Genomic DNA, 18,306 nt, shown 5'->3' on the forward strand with positions numbered 1-18,306 from the left:
CAAAATTAGATAAAATGATTAGAAAAATGTAAAATAGAAAAATTTTAAAGTAAATATAATTTTCTTAAATGAGTTAAAAAAACGTTAATAATACATGAAATACGTTAGACAGCCAAAAGAAAACGGGACGGATAGGAAGGGAGCAACAAGACTCATGTGAAATATTCTGAAACTGTTGGGAAGTCTCGTTGACCGTAAGGGGCGGCGTTACACATTGACTTGTACACATTGACCGCCAACTGCAACGTGGTAAGTCTTTACTGGTTGGAAAGTACTCAATTTTCGTTTCCTTAATCTTCGACATTCCATGAGCCTGGGCCCTAGCTGCTTTTAGCCGGCCGCCGGGAACCCTTCTCTCCTCGTTTGTATTGCAACCTTTTTATTCGACTGCAACCTTTTTATTGGGTTTGCTCATTTATATAAATTGTATATATATATATATATATATATTTTTTTTTTCTTTCACATTTTGTTAATTTTTTAAAAAATAGAAAAATATATTAAAATAATGATAATGATATATGAGGTTTGAATAATGAGTTGAGATGAAATGAAGTTAAATAAAATATTAATTTTTAATATTATTATTGTTTTAGAATTTAAAAAAATTGAATTTTTTATTATATTTTGTGTAAAAATTTGAAAAAATTATAATAATTAAATGAGATGAGTTGAGATCAAATCTCAATCCAAATTGAGTATTAAAAGTTATTTTTTTAACCATTAAATATATAAACAATCAAAATGAGAGGTAAACTCATGGTTCATTTCCTATCATTTCCTTTTATTTGATCTTGTCGTTCAATGTTTGTAGTATTAATCATGGATAATGATTGAATTAATGATGTAATATTTATAACTCTTTTTGTATTTGATTTTTTTTCTTTTTTATTATACTTGATGGTTAAAAAAGTGACTATTAATAAAATTATATAATTATTTATTTTTTTCTTAATGATTAAGTATGTTAAAAAAATACTTAAAAAAATTTTTAAAAAAAAAACTTCAATTACACTATAAATCGTAAGAATATAATAACCCTATCCCTAACCATTAATCATAGTCAACTGGCTCGTACGAACATTTCATTCAATTGGAGCTGATAGTTTACAGTACACAAAAAATAAAAATGAATGACTAATTTGGATACTGAGAGAATATCTCGTAAAATAATATTAATTAATTTGTAAAAAATAAGAAATAATTTTAAAATAATTATATTTCTAAACGGACTCTTAATGTATGATTTTGTCTAAGGTAATTCAGCCTTATTTGTTTTCACAAATCATATTATTTCATTTCATCTAATCTAATCATTACAACTTTCTCAAACTCCAAAATAAAATATAATAAACAATTCAATTTTTTTAAATATCAAAACAAAAATAGTATTATAAAATTTTTTTCTAATAAAATTTTATTTTATTTTCATATTATCTCATATGTATAACTAAATGAAACATAAAAAGTGAGGTTATAGAAAAACGAATGGTGTGACCAAGACCAAAATACACCAAGGCAAGACGAGGGACATGTTGAAAGGGACAATCCAAAAATGGTGCGGCATGGAACCTAAGTAAAAGGGAAGAAGATGGCGACAATGGAGAACAAGACTAATAGCTAGAGGACCCTATGGGACGCCAAGGCATGCATAGTTCCAAAGTAACCTCACAAAGTGCATGGCTATAACACTACTACAAAACCCTATAGAGCCAAAGCAATGTGAGACACTTTCCATAACTTTTTATTTTCATTTCACTTCTTCTTTCCAATCTTCTTATCTTCTTTCCTTCCAACTGACTTAATTATCGGAGTGGTCACCCACCAACTCTTATCAGTAAGCTCCGTATTCATTTATCCTCTCGACATGGTTTGATAAAGGGATGTGGAGAACAATGAGGTGAAAATTCTAAGAAAGTGAGGGAGAGTTTAGCTGCAAGGGACAAATAGTCAAGAGACTGAGTGGAAGCATAGAGTGAAGTGTAGCCAAAGAAAAGCATGGGTGCCTTAGACCGAGAATGGGTGTAAGGTTACTGTACTAACAATGACCATAATATATGAGAACACATAAGCCATCTTAGCTGTGAGAGTAGCATAGCGCGTGGGGATCCATTGTTTTTACTCGAAGTAGAACATTCAAAAACACATATTGGCGCCAACAATTTTGTATCCCATGCTAAGACAATTATAAATTATTAAATTTATTTATTTCCATCAGCTTAAAATTTTGAGACAAATGGTGATGTTACATGGTATCGGCACAGAGATCCTAATTTGAACTTTGATTCTACATTCGATTTTATTTAATTAAATATATTATGTGTTGGGACAAGTGATAATTTTACACCTTGAAGATGACAATTGCATCATAGTAATCTAAGGATAAGATTTTGCTAATATGATGATTTCAATAGTACAACTTTATTCTTGGGCAACTAGTGCCTGATTGGTATCAGTTTAATGCCCTGGTGGCATATTCAAAACCTATATTTTATCACTTCCTCCTCAATATTCATAAGCAAAAAAGTTCTCATGGGAAGAATAATATAATGTTAAATTGAAACAACTACAACATCGTCCTTGCTTGCAACATCGACCCACAAGACGCCCGAGAGTTCTTTCACCCATGTCCATTTTCGATCGTTCAACTTCTTCTTTAGTATCGTAGCAAAGTTTTGTTGGTAGCTTCCACTTGACCATTCAATTGGGGATGTCACGGGAAAGAGTACAGAAACTTGATCCCTAGGTCTCGGCACCAATCTTGATAATCTGAGTTGAACTGCCTTTTATTATTAGACACAACGTAGTAGAGCACCCTGAACAAGCAAACAACGCTCTTCTATAGGAAGCAAGTAATGTTATTAGTCGTAATCGTTGTGAGCATTTCGGGCTCAACCCACTTGGTGAAGTAGTCCACCGCCGCCATTACGAATTTTACCCCTCTTTTCCTCTGGGGAAGGGGCCCCTCCAGGTTGACTCCCCATTGAGCAAATGGCCAGGGAGAGACTATCGAGCAATGGATGATCCCCGCGTACTCCTGACATTTCTTATACGTCTGCACGTATTCTTCAGCATCTTTCAGAGCGTATAGCTAGTAATACCCAACTCGTGTTGCCTTCCCTGCTAGCATCCTCCCTTTGGCATGGTCCCCGTAAATTCTCTCATGTATCTCAGCCAGTACATGTTGAGCTTGCTCGCGTGAGATGCATCTTAATAGGGGGCACTGTACCCCCTTGCGGTATAGCATTTCGTCGACTATGGTATACCGCGTTGCCTGGTATCTCGTCTTTCTTGCTATTTCTTTGTTGTCGGGTACTTCATTGTCGTTCAGGTATCGCCAGATATCCTATGCCCACCTCGTTATTAGTGGTTTTGAATGTTAGCTTGAAGGCTTAGTCGTGTTCCTCTCCCTCGTTAGTGATGATACGTATCCACACTTCCCCTCCAGCCCAATAAGAGTAGCTGTCAACAAAGACTTGCCAGGGCTTCATAGGTGATGCATATCCTCCTTTGTCAGGGAAGATGGAGAATTCTACGATAAAGTCAACCGATACTTGCTTCTTTAAGGAGGCGCTGGGGGCATACTTGATGTCTAATTTGCTTAATTCCATTGCCCAGCTCATGAGGTGATCTTAGGCATCCTGCCATTGTAAGGTCTTTCGTAGGGGGCTTCTGTGATAACCTTAATCGGGTGCGTCTGGAAATATGGTCGGAACTTGCAAGTAGTTATTATCAGAGCAAATGCAAGTTGTTCGACCTGGATGTACCTGACTTTGGCTCCTTTGTATGCTTGACTCACATAATAGACTAGTCTTTGGACCTTGTTATCCTCTCGCATCAAGGTCGAGAAAACCACATGTGGGGAGACAGACAGGTAAAGGGTTAATGTTTCTCCCCACTGGGGCTGGCTAAGCAATGGGGGTTGGTTAGGTATTGTTTAAGCGCGGCAAATGCCACGTCACATTCCTCATTCCAATTGTGGGCTTTCTTCAGTACTCTAAAGAAAGGCAAACATTTATCTGTTGACCGTGATATGAATCGGTTGAGAGCTGCTAACTTGCCGGCAAACTTCTGCACCTCACTATTACTTCGGGGAGGAGGCATATCTAAGACGGCATCTACTTTTTTAGGATTGGCTCCAATTCCTCTTTCTGACACTATGAACCCCAGCCACTTCACCGACCCCATCCCGAACCTGCATTTGGTGGGGTTCAGCTTCATTTTGTACTGTTGTAGTACAACAAAAACTTTCCGAATGTCCTTTAAGTGCTGCGCTGGGATCTTGCTTTTGACCAACAAGTCGTCCACATACATCTCCATATGCCTCCTGATCTGGGATTTGAACTTTTGATTGACTAGTCGTTGGTAGGTAGCCCCTGCATTTTTTAGGCCAAACGACATGGTGATATAATAGTACAACCCTCTTGTGGGTGATGAACAACGCCTTTTCCTCATTGCTAGCGTACATACGGATTTGATTGTACCCGAGTAAGCATCCATAAAACTCAGCATGTGGTGGCTGGTTGTCGAGTCTACAATGAGGATGATGCGGGGGAGTGGGAAGTCGTCCTTGGGGCATGCTTTGTTTAGATTAGTGAAGTCTACACACATTTTCCATTTACCATTATACTTTTTGATGGACACCACGTTGACAACCAATTCGGATAGCGTGCCTCTCGTATAAATCTCAAGCGCAATGGCAGCATTATTCTCTGAGCTGAAGCTCTTATACTTCTACCTCACCCTCTAGCCCTGGGGTCCGTACTTAGATGTTGTTGCATGACGGCCAGATCGATCCTCAACATATCTACAAAGATGTCTCGATGCTCGAAAAGCAATCGTTGTAGCACTTCCCTTACTTCGACAATGATCCCTGTTTCTACCCTGACCGTTGTGTCTGTTCAGTTATGATAAAGTAGAATTAATTCTAATGGCTCGTTTGCCTTCGCCTTTTTTCAACGTAGATTCATCTCTTGCATCACCCTCGACGGGGGCACACTCTAGGTTCGATGGTGGGGTCGGGGTGCCTCCTTGCTTGGTAAAGTGGCCTGGACTCCCCCCTCTAGCACCTCCCAGCTAGCTGCCCGTTTCACTTTGCAGTTTCATCCTTGCTACCCTTGATCACCTTCCTTCCGCGGCCATTTCTTGGTCGTCACCTCCCTTCAATATCTAGTCACACATCTGGAACCTCCGAGGGTGGGCTCTTGTAGGCGTGTGAAGGACACGTTCGACTTTGAAATTTGTTGGATCTCAAAGACGACGCTAACTGTTAATGTCGTGTTTCGTATGCCTTTGAGGCGGGCTCCTCGGGAGCTTGGGGCTTCTTTGTTACTTGTACACACAAAGTCACTCCGAGATCCAGCGGCTAGGTGACAGCTGGATGGAGTCTCCGATGCTTAAGTCAGTATGAGAAAAAATGGGAAACTCTAGAATCAGGTTTTTTTTTTTTTTTTTTGTTACCTTCGCTCAGCGTTCGGGGGGGGCCTTTATACCTGCCCCTAGGGTTGGAGACCCATGCCCTGCTCCTCTGGCACCGATGTGCCTCTTGCCAGAACCCATTTAATGTGGCGTGGTATCCAGGAAGGGGCGCTAGGTCATAGAGTCCCATTAACGTGGCTTGCTGCTTCTTTCATGGTAAAAGGGGACCGGGTGCTCTTCAAATCATAGCCCACCCTGCCTGTCGGTTTGACCCGTATTCTCCTGAGGCTAGAAATCCCGCATATAGGCTATCGTGAGTCAAATGAGCCTCGCCCCGGCTTTGGGCTAGACGCCGCATCCACTTGGGTAGGGCTGATATTTTTGAAAAAAATCTTCCAACAATAATAATATTAAATTGTAATATTAATATTATTATTATTATTATTTTGTGATTTAAAAAAATTAAATTATTTATTATATTTTATGTGTAAATTTAAAAAAATTATAATAATGTGATTAAATAAGTTGAAACATTTTTATATCCAAGCTTAGCCTCAAAGTATAATTAGAGTATTAAGGTTAAAGAGTTTGTTATATGAGAAATATTATAATAAAATTTTATAAAAGTTAATTTATAAATTGATGTGATTTTATATGATATGTTAGATCTATTTTATAATAAAATAATTTTATAATTTAATGTTTTATATCAAATCTTATAAAGTTAATTTTATAAATTTTTTTTTATAATTATAGTATTTTTTAAATAACATGATGTGTTTGAATAGTAAAAAGTATTGAGAATAATTATGAATAATAAAAAAAAAATAGAATATTAAATAATAATAGTAAATAAATAATAAATAATAATTAATAATTAAATATTCTGAATAATACCTCGTATACTTTTAAAAGTAGTCTAAGAAGCTAATAGATATGCTAACAACCAATTCAACAACATGCCGTTAGAGTAAATGAAGAGTTCAACTTGATAAATTGATTTGATATGACGTGATTTTGTTATGCACCCAGGTTTTGACATAGCTAATCGTGGTTGATTTGATTGAGAGAAATGTTAAGAATAAAAAATGTTTTATATAAAAATAAAATTATAAATTAAGAAAAAATATATTTATTATTTTAATTCTCATCTTCTTATGATTTAATATTAAATATAATTTTTAATTATTTAATATTACATTATAAGATATTGTAAAGATTTCGATAATTAAAATAATAAGTAGTATTACTCATAAATTAATATATTAAATTATAAAATTATATCTAAATTTATAGTTATGGAACCGTTCACTGTAATTATTGTATCATCTGAATTCGTATTGAACGAATCTCCATGCAATATAGATTGGTAAACCTATTTATTCGGACGTTGCAACTCATGACATGTAATCTTCTCCAATAGAGTCTGCTAATTGGCAGGCCCGATTATATTAAATATGATTTCTGGGATTATATACTATCCTATATATCAAAAGACATGAATTTTCTGATTGGGGGAGAAATATGATATCCGACCTTAGAGATCGAACGTCTTTCATGCATCGTCTCAAGTATTTTAATTTCACCTGTACGATGTTAATGGTGAGGAGAAATTCATAAAACTCAGCCTCTTCTTGGAGGTCCGCTGCTAATTTTGCATTACCAGAAGGCCGGCTTTGCTAGCTAGCTAGGACGTGCTCGCTTGGCTCGAAATGAATGTGATACATTCCTGCATTGCATGCCTGCTGTTGCAATGCCATCATCGGTACTACCAGCTCTTCTCTCTCTCTCCAAATATAAAGGTAGGCCTGTTCACCCGACCTGGCCCGGACCGTATTAGTATTATTCCAACTCTACCCGTTTGTTTCCACTACCGAATATGGCTTTCCTGACCCGTTACCCGTTACCCGTTACTCGTTTACCCGATCCGTTTTGTTTCGGGTTTTCCATTTTAATTTATTTGGTATGCTATAATACGTTTGTTTCACACCTTCTCTCTTCAAATACCCGAACCCAAACCCAAACGGTTCACCTTCTTCGCTTTCAAGCCGAACCCAGACCAACATTCCCCTGGCTTCTACAAGCTTCTTTTCGATAATGATAATGTACTCTGCCTTCTTTATGATAGGGCTAAAGTTTTCAGTATTTACTGGTTCAGGCCATGGGTTCTTCACTGGCAAGCTGGAAGGTTCGCGTACAACATCAGTTAAAATACTAGTGCTTGATTCCTTCGGGAACTTTAGTTCTTCCGATAAATTTTCGTTAGCTGACTACGGGCAATTGCTGCATAGAAGATTGACAGTTGATTACGATGGTAATCTTCGGTTGTACAGTTGGGATGAGGAGGGCGAGATGTGGGTTGTTTCATGGCAGGTACCTTGTATTTTATTCATGGTATTTGTAGGGCTTTGAGTGTCCGTTTGACCCATTAGAGTTTCTGCAGTTTATTAAAAAAAAAAGAAAAACCCTTGATTCAAATCATCCATGGATTTCTCGTTGTCGTTAACGGTCACCGAAATACGTGGGCTCAGTTGTTTTGTATTTATTTGAGATCTTGCGAATTTGTTTTGAAGTGGCTTCCATTTGGTTTCAGATCATCATGTATTCGACAAATGCTTGCTTGCTAGGGTTTATGAGCAAGGGGGAGAGAGTGAGAGAAACGGGTATCGGGTAATTTTCGATTAGGTCATAAACGGGTGCGGCCATTTCCGCTTCCGAAGAATACTGGAACGGTTCGGGCTTTTTGTGTCGGTTCGGGTCGGTTAAATCGGCCGGTTCGGGATAGCGGTTTATTTGTTAACCCCTATATAAAGGCATCGATCCCTTTTGAGAAAATATTGCCAATAAAATCACATTAAAATAATGAAAAATATTTTAATTACAAATAAATTATATAAAAATAAACTCACACTAATATGATTTAATGTGATACATCAAATTGTAAAGATATTATTATTATAAAATAGATATAACAGATTTTATAAAACCACATTAATTTGTAAATTTATTTTATATAATCTTTTTGTATATATAATATTTTTTTAAAATAATATTATTTGAAAAGACCAATCAACATATATATATATATATATATACACAGGTACTCAAAGGTATGGAGGGCGTGATATAGGATGGAGAAGCGCGCGATGCATGCAGGCATATATAATCCAAAGCATCGGAACGCGTGTGATGAGGAAATTCAAAGAGCAGTTGAGCACTGTTTTAGGAGCTATGACCCCAAAAGGAAAGCATATATATATATATATATATAAATATATATCAAGCCATCATCACCATGCATCAAGCTGGGAATGATCAATTTAGCTAGGGTGATCGCGAAGCACTTGGATCATATCAACCAACCATGCAAGCATGCAGCAATTACGTAGTTAATCTTTTATATTGTGGTTTTGCTCGATCTCTTTAATTTAAAAGAGAGAATATCAACGATATCATTGATTTTAAACGATCCAAGAGCAATGATCGATCTTGAGATTGGGAATACCTCTAAACCAAACTAAAATTTCAGGTCACCATCCCATTTAATGGCGGTATATCTGTACAATATAGTATAAATAACCAACACAAAACTTACTTCACTGCAATAAAAATGATTATTTGTAATAAAATTATTTACTGCAGAAATAATTATTTGCGATGATAATATATTCATTTTGGTAATAAATAGTTATTTTCTTTGTAAATAACTGACTATATGTAAAAAAATTTCTTGTAATGTGTATGGGACATACATACATACATATATCATATATGTAGCATTTTTAGGTCATATATTTATAGAAATAAAAAAGAGATGGAAAAGTCATGGAGGTAATAATAGGAATATACATCCCTAATATGTTAGTATGAGATTGTACGTGTTGTCTCACAGGAAGAAAAACAGGTATTTGTGACCAGTTGTTTGCCACAAAAAGGATTATTTGTGTTGAAAATAGACTCATTTGCTACAAAAAATGACTATTTGCAAATAAGCAATTTCTTGTAGTGTCTTGTTAATTGAAAAAAAAGTTGTCAAGACATAATACTTATGCATGCATTAATTATGCTTTGTAGATGTTTGGTGGATTAGTTCAAGATAAGGGTTTGCTAATAAATGCATGACTATTAATTGTTAACGAAAATATAATTATAAAGAAAAATACTTTAGACATAAAAAGATTATATAAAAATAAATTTATAAATTAATATGATTTGATGTGATATGTTAGATTTTAAAAATAGATATAATGAATTTCATAAAATTACATTAATTTGTGAGTTTATTTTATATAATCTCTTTGTATATATAATAATTTTCAGTTATAAAATATGTCTGTAAACTTGTTCATTGACATATTAAACACATCACTGGTATAAAAACATTTCACATTAATTAGTATAAAAATTTAAAAATCAAGAGGTTTTTTTTTTTAAATCTCAAGCAAGTACACCGAATTATAAATAATAAATTTGAGTATATAAACAGATTGTAAGCATTTTCATGTATATCATATCATCTGCATGTTTTGGTGCTCTATCATTAAAACATATCACTATAATAACTTTGTGGGTTAATCACAATTTTTGGTCAATTTATCAGCCCTTGAAAAAGGGTAAAAAATATTATTAACAGAAACTAAAAAATAAAACTGGAAAAAAAAAATAAAAAGCTGAAATATAAAAAGGCTTTTACAAGATGTTTATCAGTTGAGGTATAATTTAAGAGAGATTTTATAAAAAATTCAAAAGAAATTAGAAAAGTCAAAAGGGAAAGAAAGTAGGGAGGGGTGGCACTTGGTGATGGGCGGTTAAGCATCCAGAGGCTGGGTGGAAAGAACATTCAGGGCAGACGCTAATTGACAGAATCACAGGATAGGAAATAAAGATAAAGACTTGTTTCTATATTCACGTACGTTTCACGTTGCAAAGGGTCAGGACTCGGGACCCGTCGGGAACTCTTTGCTGTGCGCATGCTTTGAAACAAACAGAAGTAGAAGAGAAATGGGTGATAAATAAGCAGAAAAATTTCTCTCTCTATCCATCTCTATCACTTCCCAAATTAGGAGTTTCTTGTCCTTTCTTTCTTTTTTATCTATTCATTCTGGGTAGTTCAAGAACCGTGGAAAGTGTTCGTTCGGGTGCGTAGAAAGTTTAGGAAACCGCAATGTCGATACCGAAGGAGCCGGAGCAGGTGATGAAGCTGAGAGGGGGATCAGTGCTGGGTAAGAAGACCATTCTCAAGAGCGACCATTTTCCTGGCTGCCAGAACAAACGCTTGTCTCCCCAGATCGACGGTGCTCCCAATTATCGTCAGGTTTATCCCCCTTTCTTTCTTTTGGTAAAATTTTCTTGGATATCTTGTTGCTCTTCCCTTATTTTGATTTATTCATATATTTTGTTTCCATTTCTTTGTTTGATTCTTTTGCAGTAATATACTTTCTGAGATGAATCTAGGATATTTTCACTGTCTTATCCAAACCAACACACGAATTGTTCCTCTTGTCGGTTCCCTCCAAGGACGACATCTTTTCTTTTCCAAAACGATTTGTTATTTTCCCCAAAAGTTGGAGCAGTGTTTTCTTTTTTGAAGTGCCACTTGCCCGCTAATTGTTATGCTCTGCATGCTAGATGTTCTTTGATAGCTCCGAATTTTACATTTTCTATTGGTGCCTCACCACTATCTTACCCTCAAAAACTGCCATTACTCACATGTTGGAGATTTCCACCCAATTTCTATAACCTCGGGAAATGCATCTTGAGAGCGACCAATTTGTGACTCGTTCAGTTTATCTATCCTCCTTTTTTAATTCCACCAATCTTTCTTAATGTCAAAACCCAATTATGAAATAAAGAAATAGTTTAGGTACGCATATCATTGTCAGTTTAAGTGTGTGACTATCTTTTTTCTGAGGTCACTGGTTGTATTCTTTTGTCTAACAAGGTCTTGGCTAGACATAAGACTAAGTTTTATTCATATGCACATTATGGAGTGCCTGTATCTGTGGACGTACGCCTTTGTAATATGCTCTGAGATGATGTTGTTGTAATTAATGTCTCTGAGTACATATTTTCTTCGTTTATATTTTATTGTTCCTATTAATAGGCCGACTCATTACGTGTTCATGGTGTTGCAATACCAATGATTGATGGAATCCGCAATGTTCTAAAGCATATTGGGGCTCAAGTAGATGGCAAGCAAGCACAAGTTCTTTGGATTAACCTTCGTGAGGAACCAGTAAATTCATCTGTTACCATGAAACTCTCCTTTTCAATTACAATTTCGTCCTAGAAATATCCAATAGTTAATTTTGGCTCATGCCTTAATTCAACAAATGACAGTCATCTTTTAAAGCATTAAATTTTGCTCAATATTGGGCTCAGATGTACAGATGCTAGATAGAGATTTCATTTTATATTCCAGGAGTCCAAAAGAAACCATTTGAGAACATGAACATTTCACAGTATTCCTGTGTTAAAATAGTTCAATCAGAAGTTAGTCACTTTGAAGTTCCAAGCCTCATTGAAAATATAGGCCCTCTCTTGTGTTCCAATTTATTTCTATTATTGCAACAGGTAGTGTACATCAATGGGCGCCCCTTTGTTTTGCGTGATGTGGAACAGCCCTTCTCCAACCTTGAGTATACGGTAACTGAATTGGCATATCTTTTCATCAATATTCTAAGTTCTTGCCTTTGTAGCTTTGTGTTCAGACTATGAATAATTTCATGCTAGCACTTGTTGCTGTGGTATTAGATTCTGGAATTACTAGTGCTTGAATGTGATGTTTTATGCTATTGCTTGGGGCTTGGTGTTGCAAGTATTTTAAAATGCTTTAGTTTATAGTTTATAAACTATGTTTGTACACGATACATACCATAGATACATCATATAGACATATTTGTATGCTGCTCCAACTGGAGACACTTTTATCCATATCATTTTAAAACTTGGTCTCATTACGCTGTTATTGTTTATAAACCAAGATGATCTATTGATTTACTTGGGGCTTGTTTGGACTCATGGAATATCTCAGAATTCTGTGAATAGTAGTGAAATGGTTTGTGTTAAGATGCTTTATTGAGTCTTGGGAAATGAGAGAGAAAAGGTTGGGAAATGAGAGAGAAATGGTTTAATATTATTTTTGTTTTGAAGTTTGAAAAGTTATATTGATTTTTGTGTTTTGTTTTGAAGTTTGTAAAAATTGTAATGATTAGATGAAAAAGTTTTTTTGATAAGTAATAAGTTATCTCATTGATATAAAGATAGGCATAGCCCAGGTACACTGGACGTATACATGTGAATACACCTATTTAAGAACTAGAAACAGTTACAAGGAAATCATGGAAGCTGAGACCATTCAAATCTAAAGAAATGGCCCACAAAAACAAAGTCTTCCAGAAGAAACTCCTAAACTCATCCAAGGAATGCTCATTATCCTCAAAAAGCCTATCATTTCTTTCACACCATATACACCAAAAAATACATAAAGGAGCCATTTTCCACGCGGCTGCAATTTGAGGTGTCCCAGTGATCCCTCTCCAGCTGGCTAATAGTTCAACCACTTTGCCCGGCATTACCCATGCTATTCCCATTCTGCTAAAAAAGTAGTTCCAAATATCTCAGGTAAAATCACAATGTAAAAGTAGATGGTCCGCCGTTTCACCACTATTTTTGCACGAACAACACCAATTCGTGATTATAAGGCCACGTTGTCTTAGATTATCTATGGTCAAAATCTTCCCTAGAGTTGCTGTCCAGACAAAGAATGCAGTCTTGGTTGGTGCTTTACTCCTCCAGATGTTCTTCCAAGGGAAGTTGTGCCTTTGTTGTATGGTAATAGAGTCATAAAAGGAGCGTACTGAAAACTTCCCTTTCCTTGAGGGTCTCCATTCCAGCAAGTCTTCAGTTGTGGCAGCAATAGGAGTGTCATACATCAAGTTCAAAAACTCCATCAAAATAGCCACTTCCCAATCATGGGCATCACTAGTGAGACTAATGTTCCACTCCTAAGAACTTTGATTGATTACCCGCAAATCAGCCACCATAGCTTCTTTTTCCATTGCAATATAGAAAATCGTGGGATAAACTTCCTTCAAGGCCGTGTCTCCCACCCACACATCCTTCCAAAAGCTGATCCTACTGCCATCCCCCACCCACAATCGAGTATTACTAACAAAGGAGCACCAGCTTTTCCGTATATACTTCTATAGCCCCACTCCATAAGCCCCCCTGCCCTCTTTAGAACACCAGCTCCCCTGTTCACTACCATATTTTGTGTCAATCACCCATTTCCATAAGACCCCCTCTCATAGTTATAACGCCACGACCATTTACCTAATAGAGTCTTATTGAAAACCTTCACATTAAACCACCGTCTCTCAAAGGGGAGCAAACCATGTCCCACCTCACTAAGTGGAATTTAAACTCATCACCTATTCCACTCCACAAAAAATCATGCTGAATTTTCTCCATTCTCAATGTATTGCTAGCGAGGAGGGGAATAAAGAAAGGTAGTATGTTGGAAGGTTTGATAAAGTGCTCTTGATAAGTGTGATCTACACCCTTTAGATAAATACAACATTTTCCACCCAGCCAGCCTTCGCTCAAATTTTTTTACCACCACCTCCCAAATTGACTTAGCTTTGAAAGGAGCCCCCAATGGAAGACTAAGGCACTTCAAAGGCAACGAAGAAACCACACAACCCAGAATGTTAGCGAACCCCTAATATTGTATGCATCTCCAACCGCAACCATCTCCGTCGTAGCAAGGTTAATCTTAAACCCGGATGCTGCTTCAAAACAAAGTAAGATGGCTTTCAAAGATTGTATATGCCCTGCATTGGCCTCACAAAATAGCAAGGTGTCACCTGCAAACAAAATGTGAGAAATAATGGTAGAGCCGTGGATATCTCCCACAGAGAAACCTGAGAAAAATCTACCTCTACTGCAGTCGACACCATTCTACTTAGCACCTCCATTACTAGAACAAACAAGAGGGGTGATAATGGATCACCTTGGCGTAGTCCTCTTGAACTGTTAAAAAAGCCTACTGGATGTCCATTCACCAAAATCGAGAAACGAGCCGTTGACACACAGTGCCTCATCTATTTCCTCCATCTTTCTCCAAACCCACATCTCCCTAGCATATATATATATATATATATATATATAAGAAAATCCCAATTAACATGATCATATGCCTTCTTTATATCTAGTTTGCCTATAATACTTGGAGCTCCCGACTTGATCCTGCTATCCAAACATTCATTAGCTATAAGAACCGAGTCCAAAATTTGTCTTCTTCTCACAAAGGCATTTTGTGACTTAGAAATAATCTTCATCGTGACCGTGCTCATCCTGTTGGCAAGAACTTTTGAAAGCATCTTATACACACTGCCCACAAGACTAATTGGCCTGTGATCTTGGACCTCTATTGCACCGGCCTTTTTAGGGACTAGAGCAATAAAAGTAGCATTTAAGCTTTTCTCAAATTTTCCATAAGTGAAAAATTCTTGAAAAACCAGCGATACATCCTCCCTCACCACTTCCCAACAAGTTTGAAAAAAAGCCATAGTGAAGCCATTCGACCCTGGAACTTTATCCCTATTCATTTTCCGAATAACTTGATGTACATTTTCCACTTCAAATGGTCTCTCCAACCAAGCCGCACTATTTTGATCAATAGCCTCAAAGTCTAACCCATCAATAGTAGGCCTCCATGCATGCGGTTTCGACAACAAATGTTCAAAATGACCAGCCACATGCTCCTTTATCACAACCTGATCAGAGGAAGCACCACCATCTATGTTCATGGACTCAATGGAATTAAACCGCCTATGTGCATTAGCGACTTGGTGAAAAAACTTTGTGCATTTATCCTCCTCCCGAAGCCACAAAGCCTTTGACTTTTGCCTTCATGAGATCTCCTCCATAAGGGTCAATTGTTCAAGTTCATAAACTACTTGATCTTTTCGGTTGTTCTCATCCCTACACCCTCCAAGCTTTGTAGTTCTTGAAATAAGCTCTTCTTCTGTGATGTTACATCTCCAAATACCTGTTCATTCCATATATTCAAATCCTTCTTCAAAACTTTCAGCTTGTAGGCCAATATATTTTTCGGATTGCCCTCAAATAAGTATGAATTCCACCATTGTCTAATCAACTCCACAAACCCATCCGATTTTAACCACATATTCTCAAACTTGAACGGCCTTCTACCCCCTTGAATACCACCACAATCTAACATTACAGGAAAGTGATCAGAGCATATCCTCGGGGAGCCTTTTTTGGCTTAAATCTGGGTATTGTAGCCCCCACAAGGGAGAAATGAGAAATCTGTCTAATTTTGACCACGTTAGGTTATTAGACCAAGTAAATTCACCTCCCATTAAAGGTATGCCCATCAAACCTAACTCAAAAATGAAATTCGAGAAATCCACCATAGCTTGATTTTGTCTTCCCTCCCCTGATCTTTCGATGGAACATCTTATCACATCAAAATCCCCGACAATACACCAAGGAGCCTCCCACCAAGCACTTAGGCCAGCCAGCTCATCCCAAAGCAACTGCCTCTCACCATCCAAGTTAGGACCATATACTAGGGGTGCTACCCGCATATGCGGGGGCGGGGGCACCCCTTCCCCGCACCCCGCCCCCGCACCCCGCCCCCGCATATGTGGGGGATGGAAATTCCATCCATCACCCCGCCCCGGTGTAGGGGGGGCGGGGCGAACACCCCATCCGCCCCGCCCCCCGCCCACTTCACTTAAAAAAAAATTTTGGGTCTAAAAATATGTTTTTTAGACCCAAATTATTATATAATTAAATCGTAAATTAAAATTTATATATATAATAATAATTTAAAAACTAATAACATAAAAATTATGTTATTAATTTTTAAATTTGTTAAACTTGTTCACAAGAATCACAAGAGAGTGAGACTTGTTCACAAGATTGCAAATGGCATGGGCACCCTAGGCCACCTTATATAGAACTCCAAGACCATACAAGAGTCTTACTTGAGCAATGTGGGACTTAACTGTCTTGTAAACAAGTCTAACAAATTGTAATATATATTTATATATATACAATTTGAAAAATATAAATATATATTTTTTAAATTGTATATATATAAATATAAAATAAAGTGCGGGGCGGGGGAAAAGCGGGGCGGGGTTGAGCCCTGCCCGCCCCCCGCCCTCGCTTAGTGTGTTTCATGCGGGGTGGGGGACCCCGCCCCGGCATGTGTGGTGCGGGGTACTCCGTCCGCCCATGCTGAGGCGGGGCGGACGGGGGCGGGGCAGCGGGCGGCGGGCCCCCCCTGCCCACCCCTACCATATACCCCAGCAAAAGCCCATAAGAAACCATCATCTATATTTTTAAAAAGACACCCCACCGAGTTTCTCCCACAAACTTGTCAGTGTTCCCCACCACCCTTTTATCCCACATAACCAAAACTCCACCTGAGGCCCCTTTCGAAGGTAAGTATGCCCAATCTACATATTGACAACTCCATATACTCCAAATAATTCTTCTATTAATAATCTTCAACTTTGTTTCCTGCAAACAAATGATATCCACTTTCCATTACCTCAATAAGGCTTTTATTCGAAGGCGTTTATTAATCTCGTTCAGCCCTGAACATTCCAACTCAGAATTTTTGGCTTCATTTAACAACTGTTCCAGCCCTCCCCTTATTTCTACCACGACTTGCACTCCCCTCATTTCCGTCATAATTAATGGATCACGTCAACCTCTTCAACTCCCTATTTTTTTTAGACCCTGACCATGTTGTCCTGCCTCAATGGCTATAATCAATGTGTTAAATTGATCTTTGTAGCCCTCACACGAAATCCCCATACAACTCTGTAATTCTTCTACCTTTTTCAATACCCAATCCAAAGAAATAGTAGGAGGGATCATACTTATAGGGGTAGGATCCTCTCCTGTTAACTCCTCCCCCTTGTTTGAGTAATTACAGGGATCATAAAACATCAATTGGCTTTCCCCATCTGACTCCCCCTTATCCGATGAGCCCCCACTTTGCAGAACAACTAAAGGATCTACTCGTACGCCCTCCAAGGGCTCACCGTGAGCCATAAAAGCATCACACCACCTTAACTGAGCCTGACCCAAGGATGTTGGCAAATCCAAAGGTGTCCCAATGCTTGCCGAAGCTTTCTGTGGCAGTAATAGCTCTCCCTGAGCCACACCCGAGTCTTCCTGTTCATAAATGCACAATTCAAGACCTTCCGCATCCACGATTTCCCCCATCTCCACTTCCAGCGGTTGTACTACCTTCGATGGACCACCATCCAAGTTGCCACAAGTTGTTGTCCCTGTCTGTGTAAGACTCAGGCCAAGAGTTGGGCCTTGTATAGTAATTTTGGGCTCCACCCTACACCCGATAAGTTTAAAACTGGCCTTTCTCCTGCTAGACTTGGCCCGGCCCATAAACCACATTCTTTCCCTTCCAATTCGCCTCTCCTTCAAGGCCCCCGCAGCTCTTCTTCCCTTTCTGAGGCCCACTCACCTGAGCCTTACCCAACACATCCACGCCCTGCTTTTGAACCTCACTTGGGCCACAAATCACACCCAAACCCAAGCCCATCCCTTGTTTCTTCTCTACACACCATATCATCCAAATAATATTATCTTGCAGCTTATCTATCTGACATTTCATCTTTTTCAAAACACGCAACTCACTTTCCTCATTCAGACCAACATCCACTTTGCCACATTCTTCTCTTGCTTGGGCTCCTATGGAAGTATTGACACTCCTTTGCAGGCGTACCCCTTCTCTCGAGCATGCCTTAGTGTTAGAGTTATGGCAACCCTTGACACTTCCTTGGGGAAGCAGAGCCTCCTTGTACGACCGAAATGGTGGTT

At 37.9% G+C, this 18,306-nt stretch overlaps 1 protein-coding gene across 13 annotated transcripts in view; it reads left to right on the plus strand.

The window, feature by feature from the left end:
* The first annotated feature begins 10,219 nt into the window (after nucleotides 1-10,219).
* LOC122318252 (paladin) overlaps nucleotides 10,220-18,306 on the plus strand; it is a 34,409-nt gene continuing 26,322 nt past the window's right edge. For 9 of the 13 annotated variants that reach the window (XR_006244771.1, XR_006244772.1, XR_006244773.1 and 6 more), the window contains exons 1-3: nucleotides 10,220-10,732; nucleotides 11,522-11,653; nucleotides 11,992-12,063. Coding sequence is in view for 7 of the 13 variants with exons in the window: in XM_043135459.1 (XP_042991393.1) it covers nucleotides 10,583-10,732; nucleotides 11,522-11,653; nucleotides 11,992-12,063 (354 nt within the window). In the remaining 6 variants the exon portion in view is untranslated. The remainder of the gene's footprint in view (nucleotides 10,733-11,521; nucleotides 11,654-11,991; nucleotides 12,064-18,306) is intronic. The other 4 variants (XR_006244769.1, XR_006244770.1, XM_043135457.1 and 1 more) reach the window with 1 other exon arrangement.

The sequence above is a fragment of the Carya illinoinensis genome, chromosome 8 (genome assembly GCF_018687715.1).
Source record: "Carya illinoinensis cultivar Pawnee chromosome 8, C.illinoinensisPawnee_v1, whole genome shotgun sequence".
NCBI classification, from domain to species: Eukaryota; Viridiplantae; Streptophyta; class Magnoliopsida; order Fagales; family Juglandaceae; genus Carya; species Carya illinoinensis.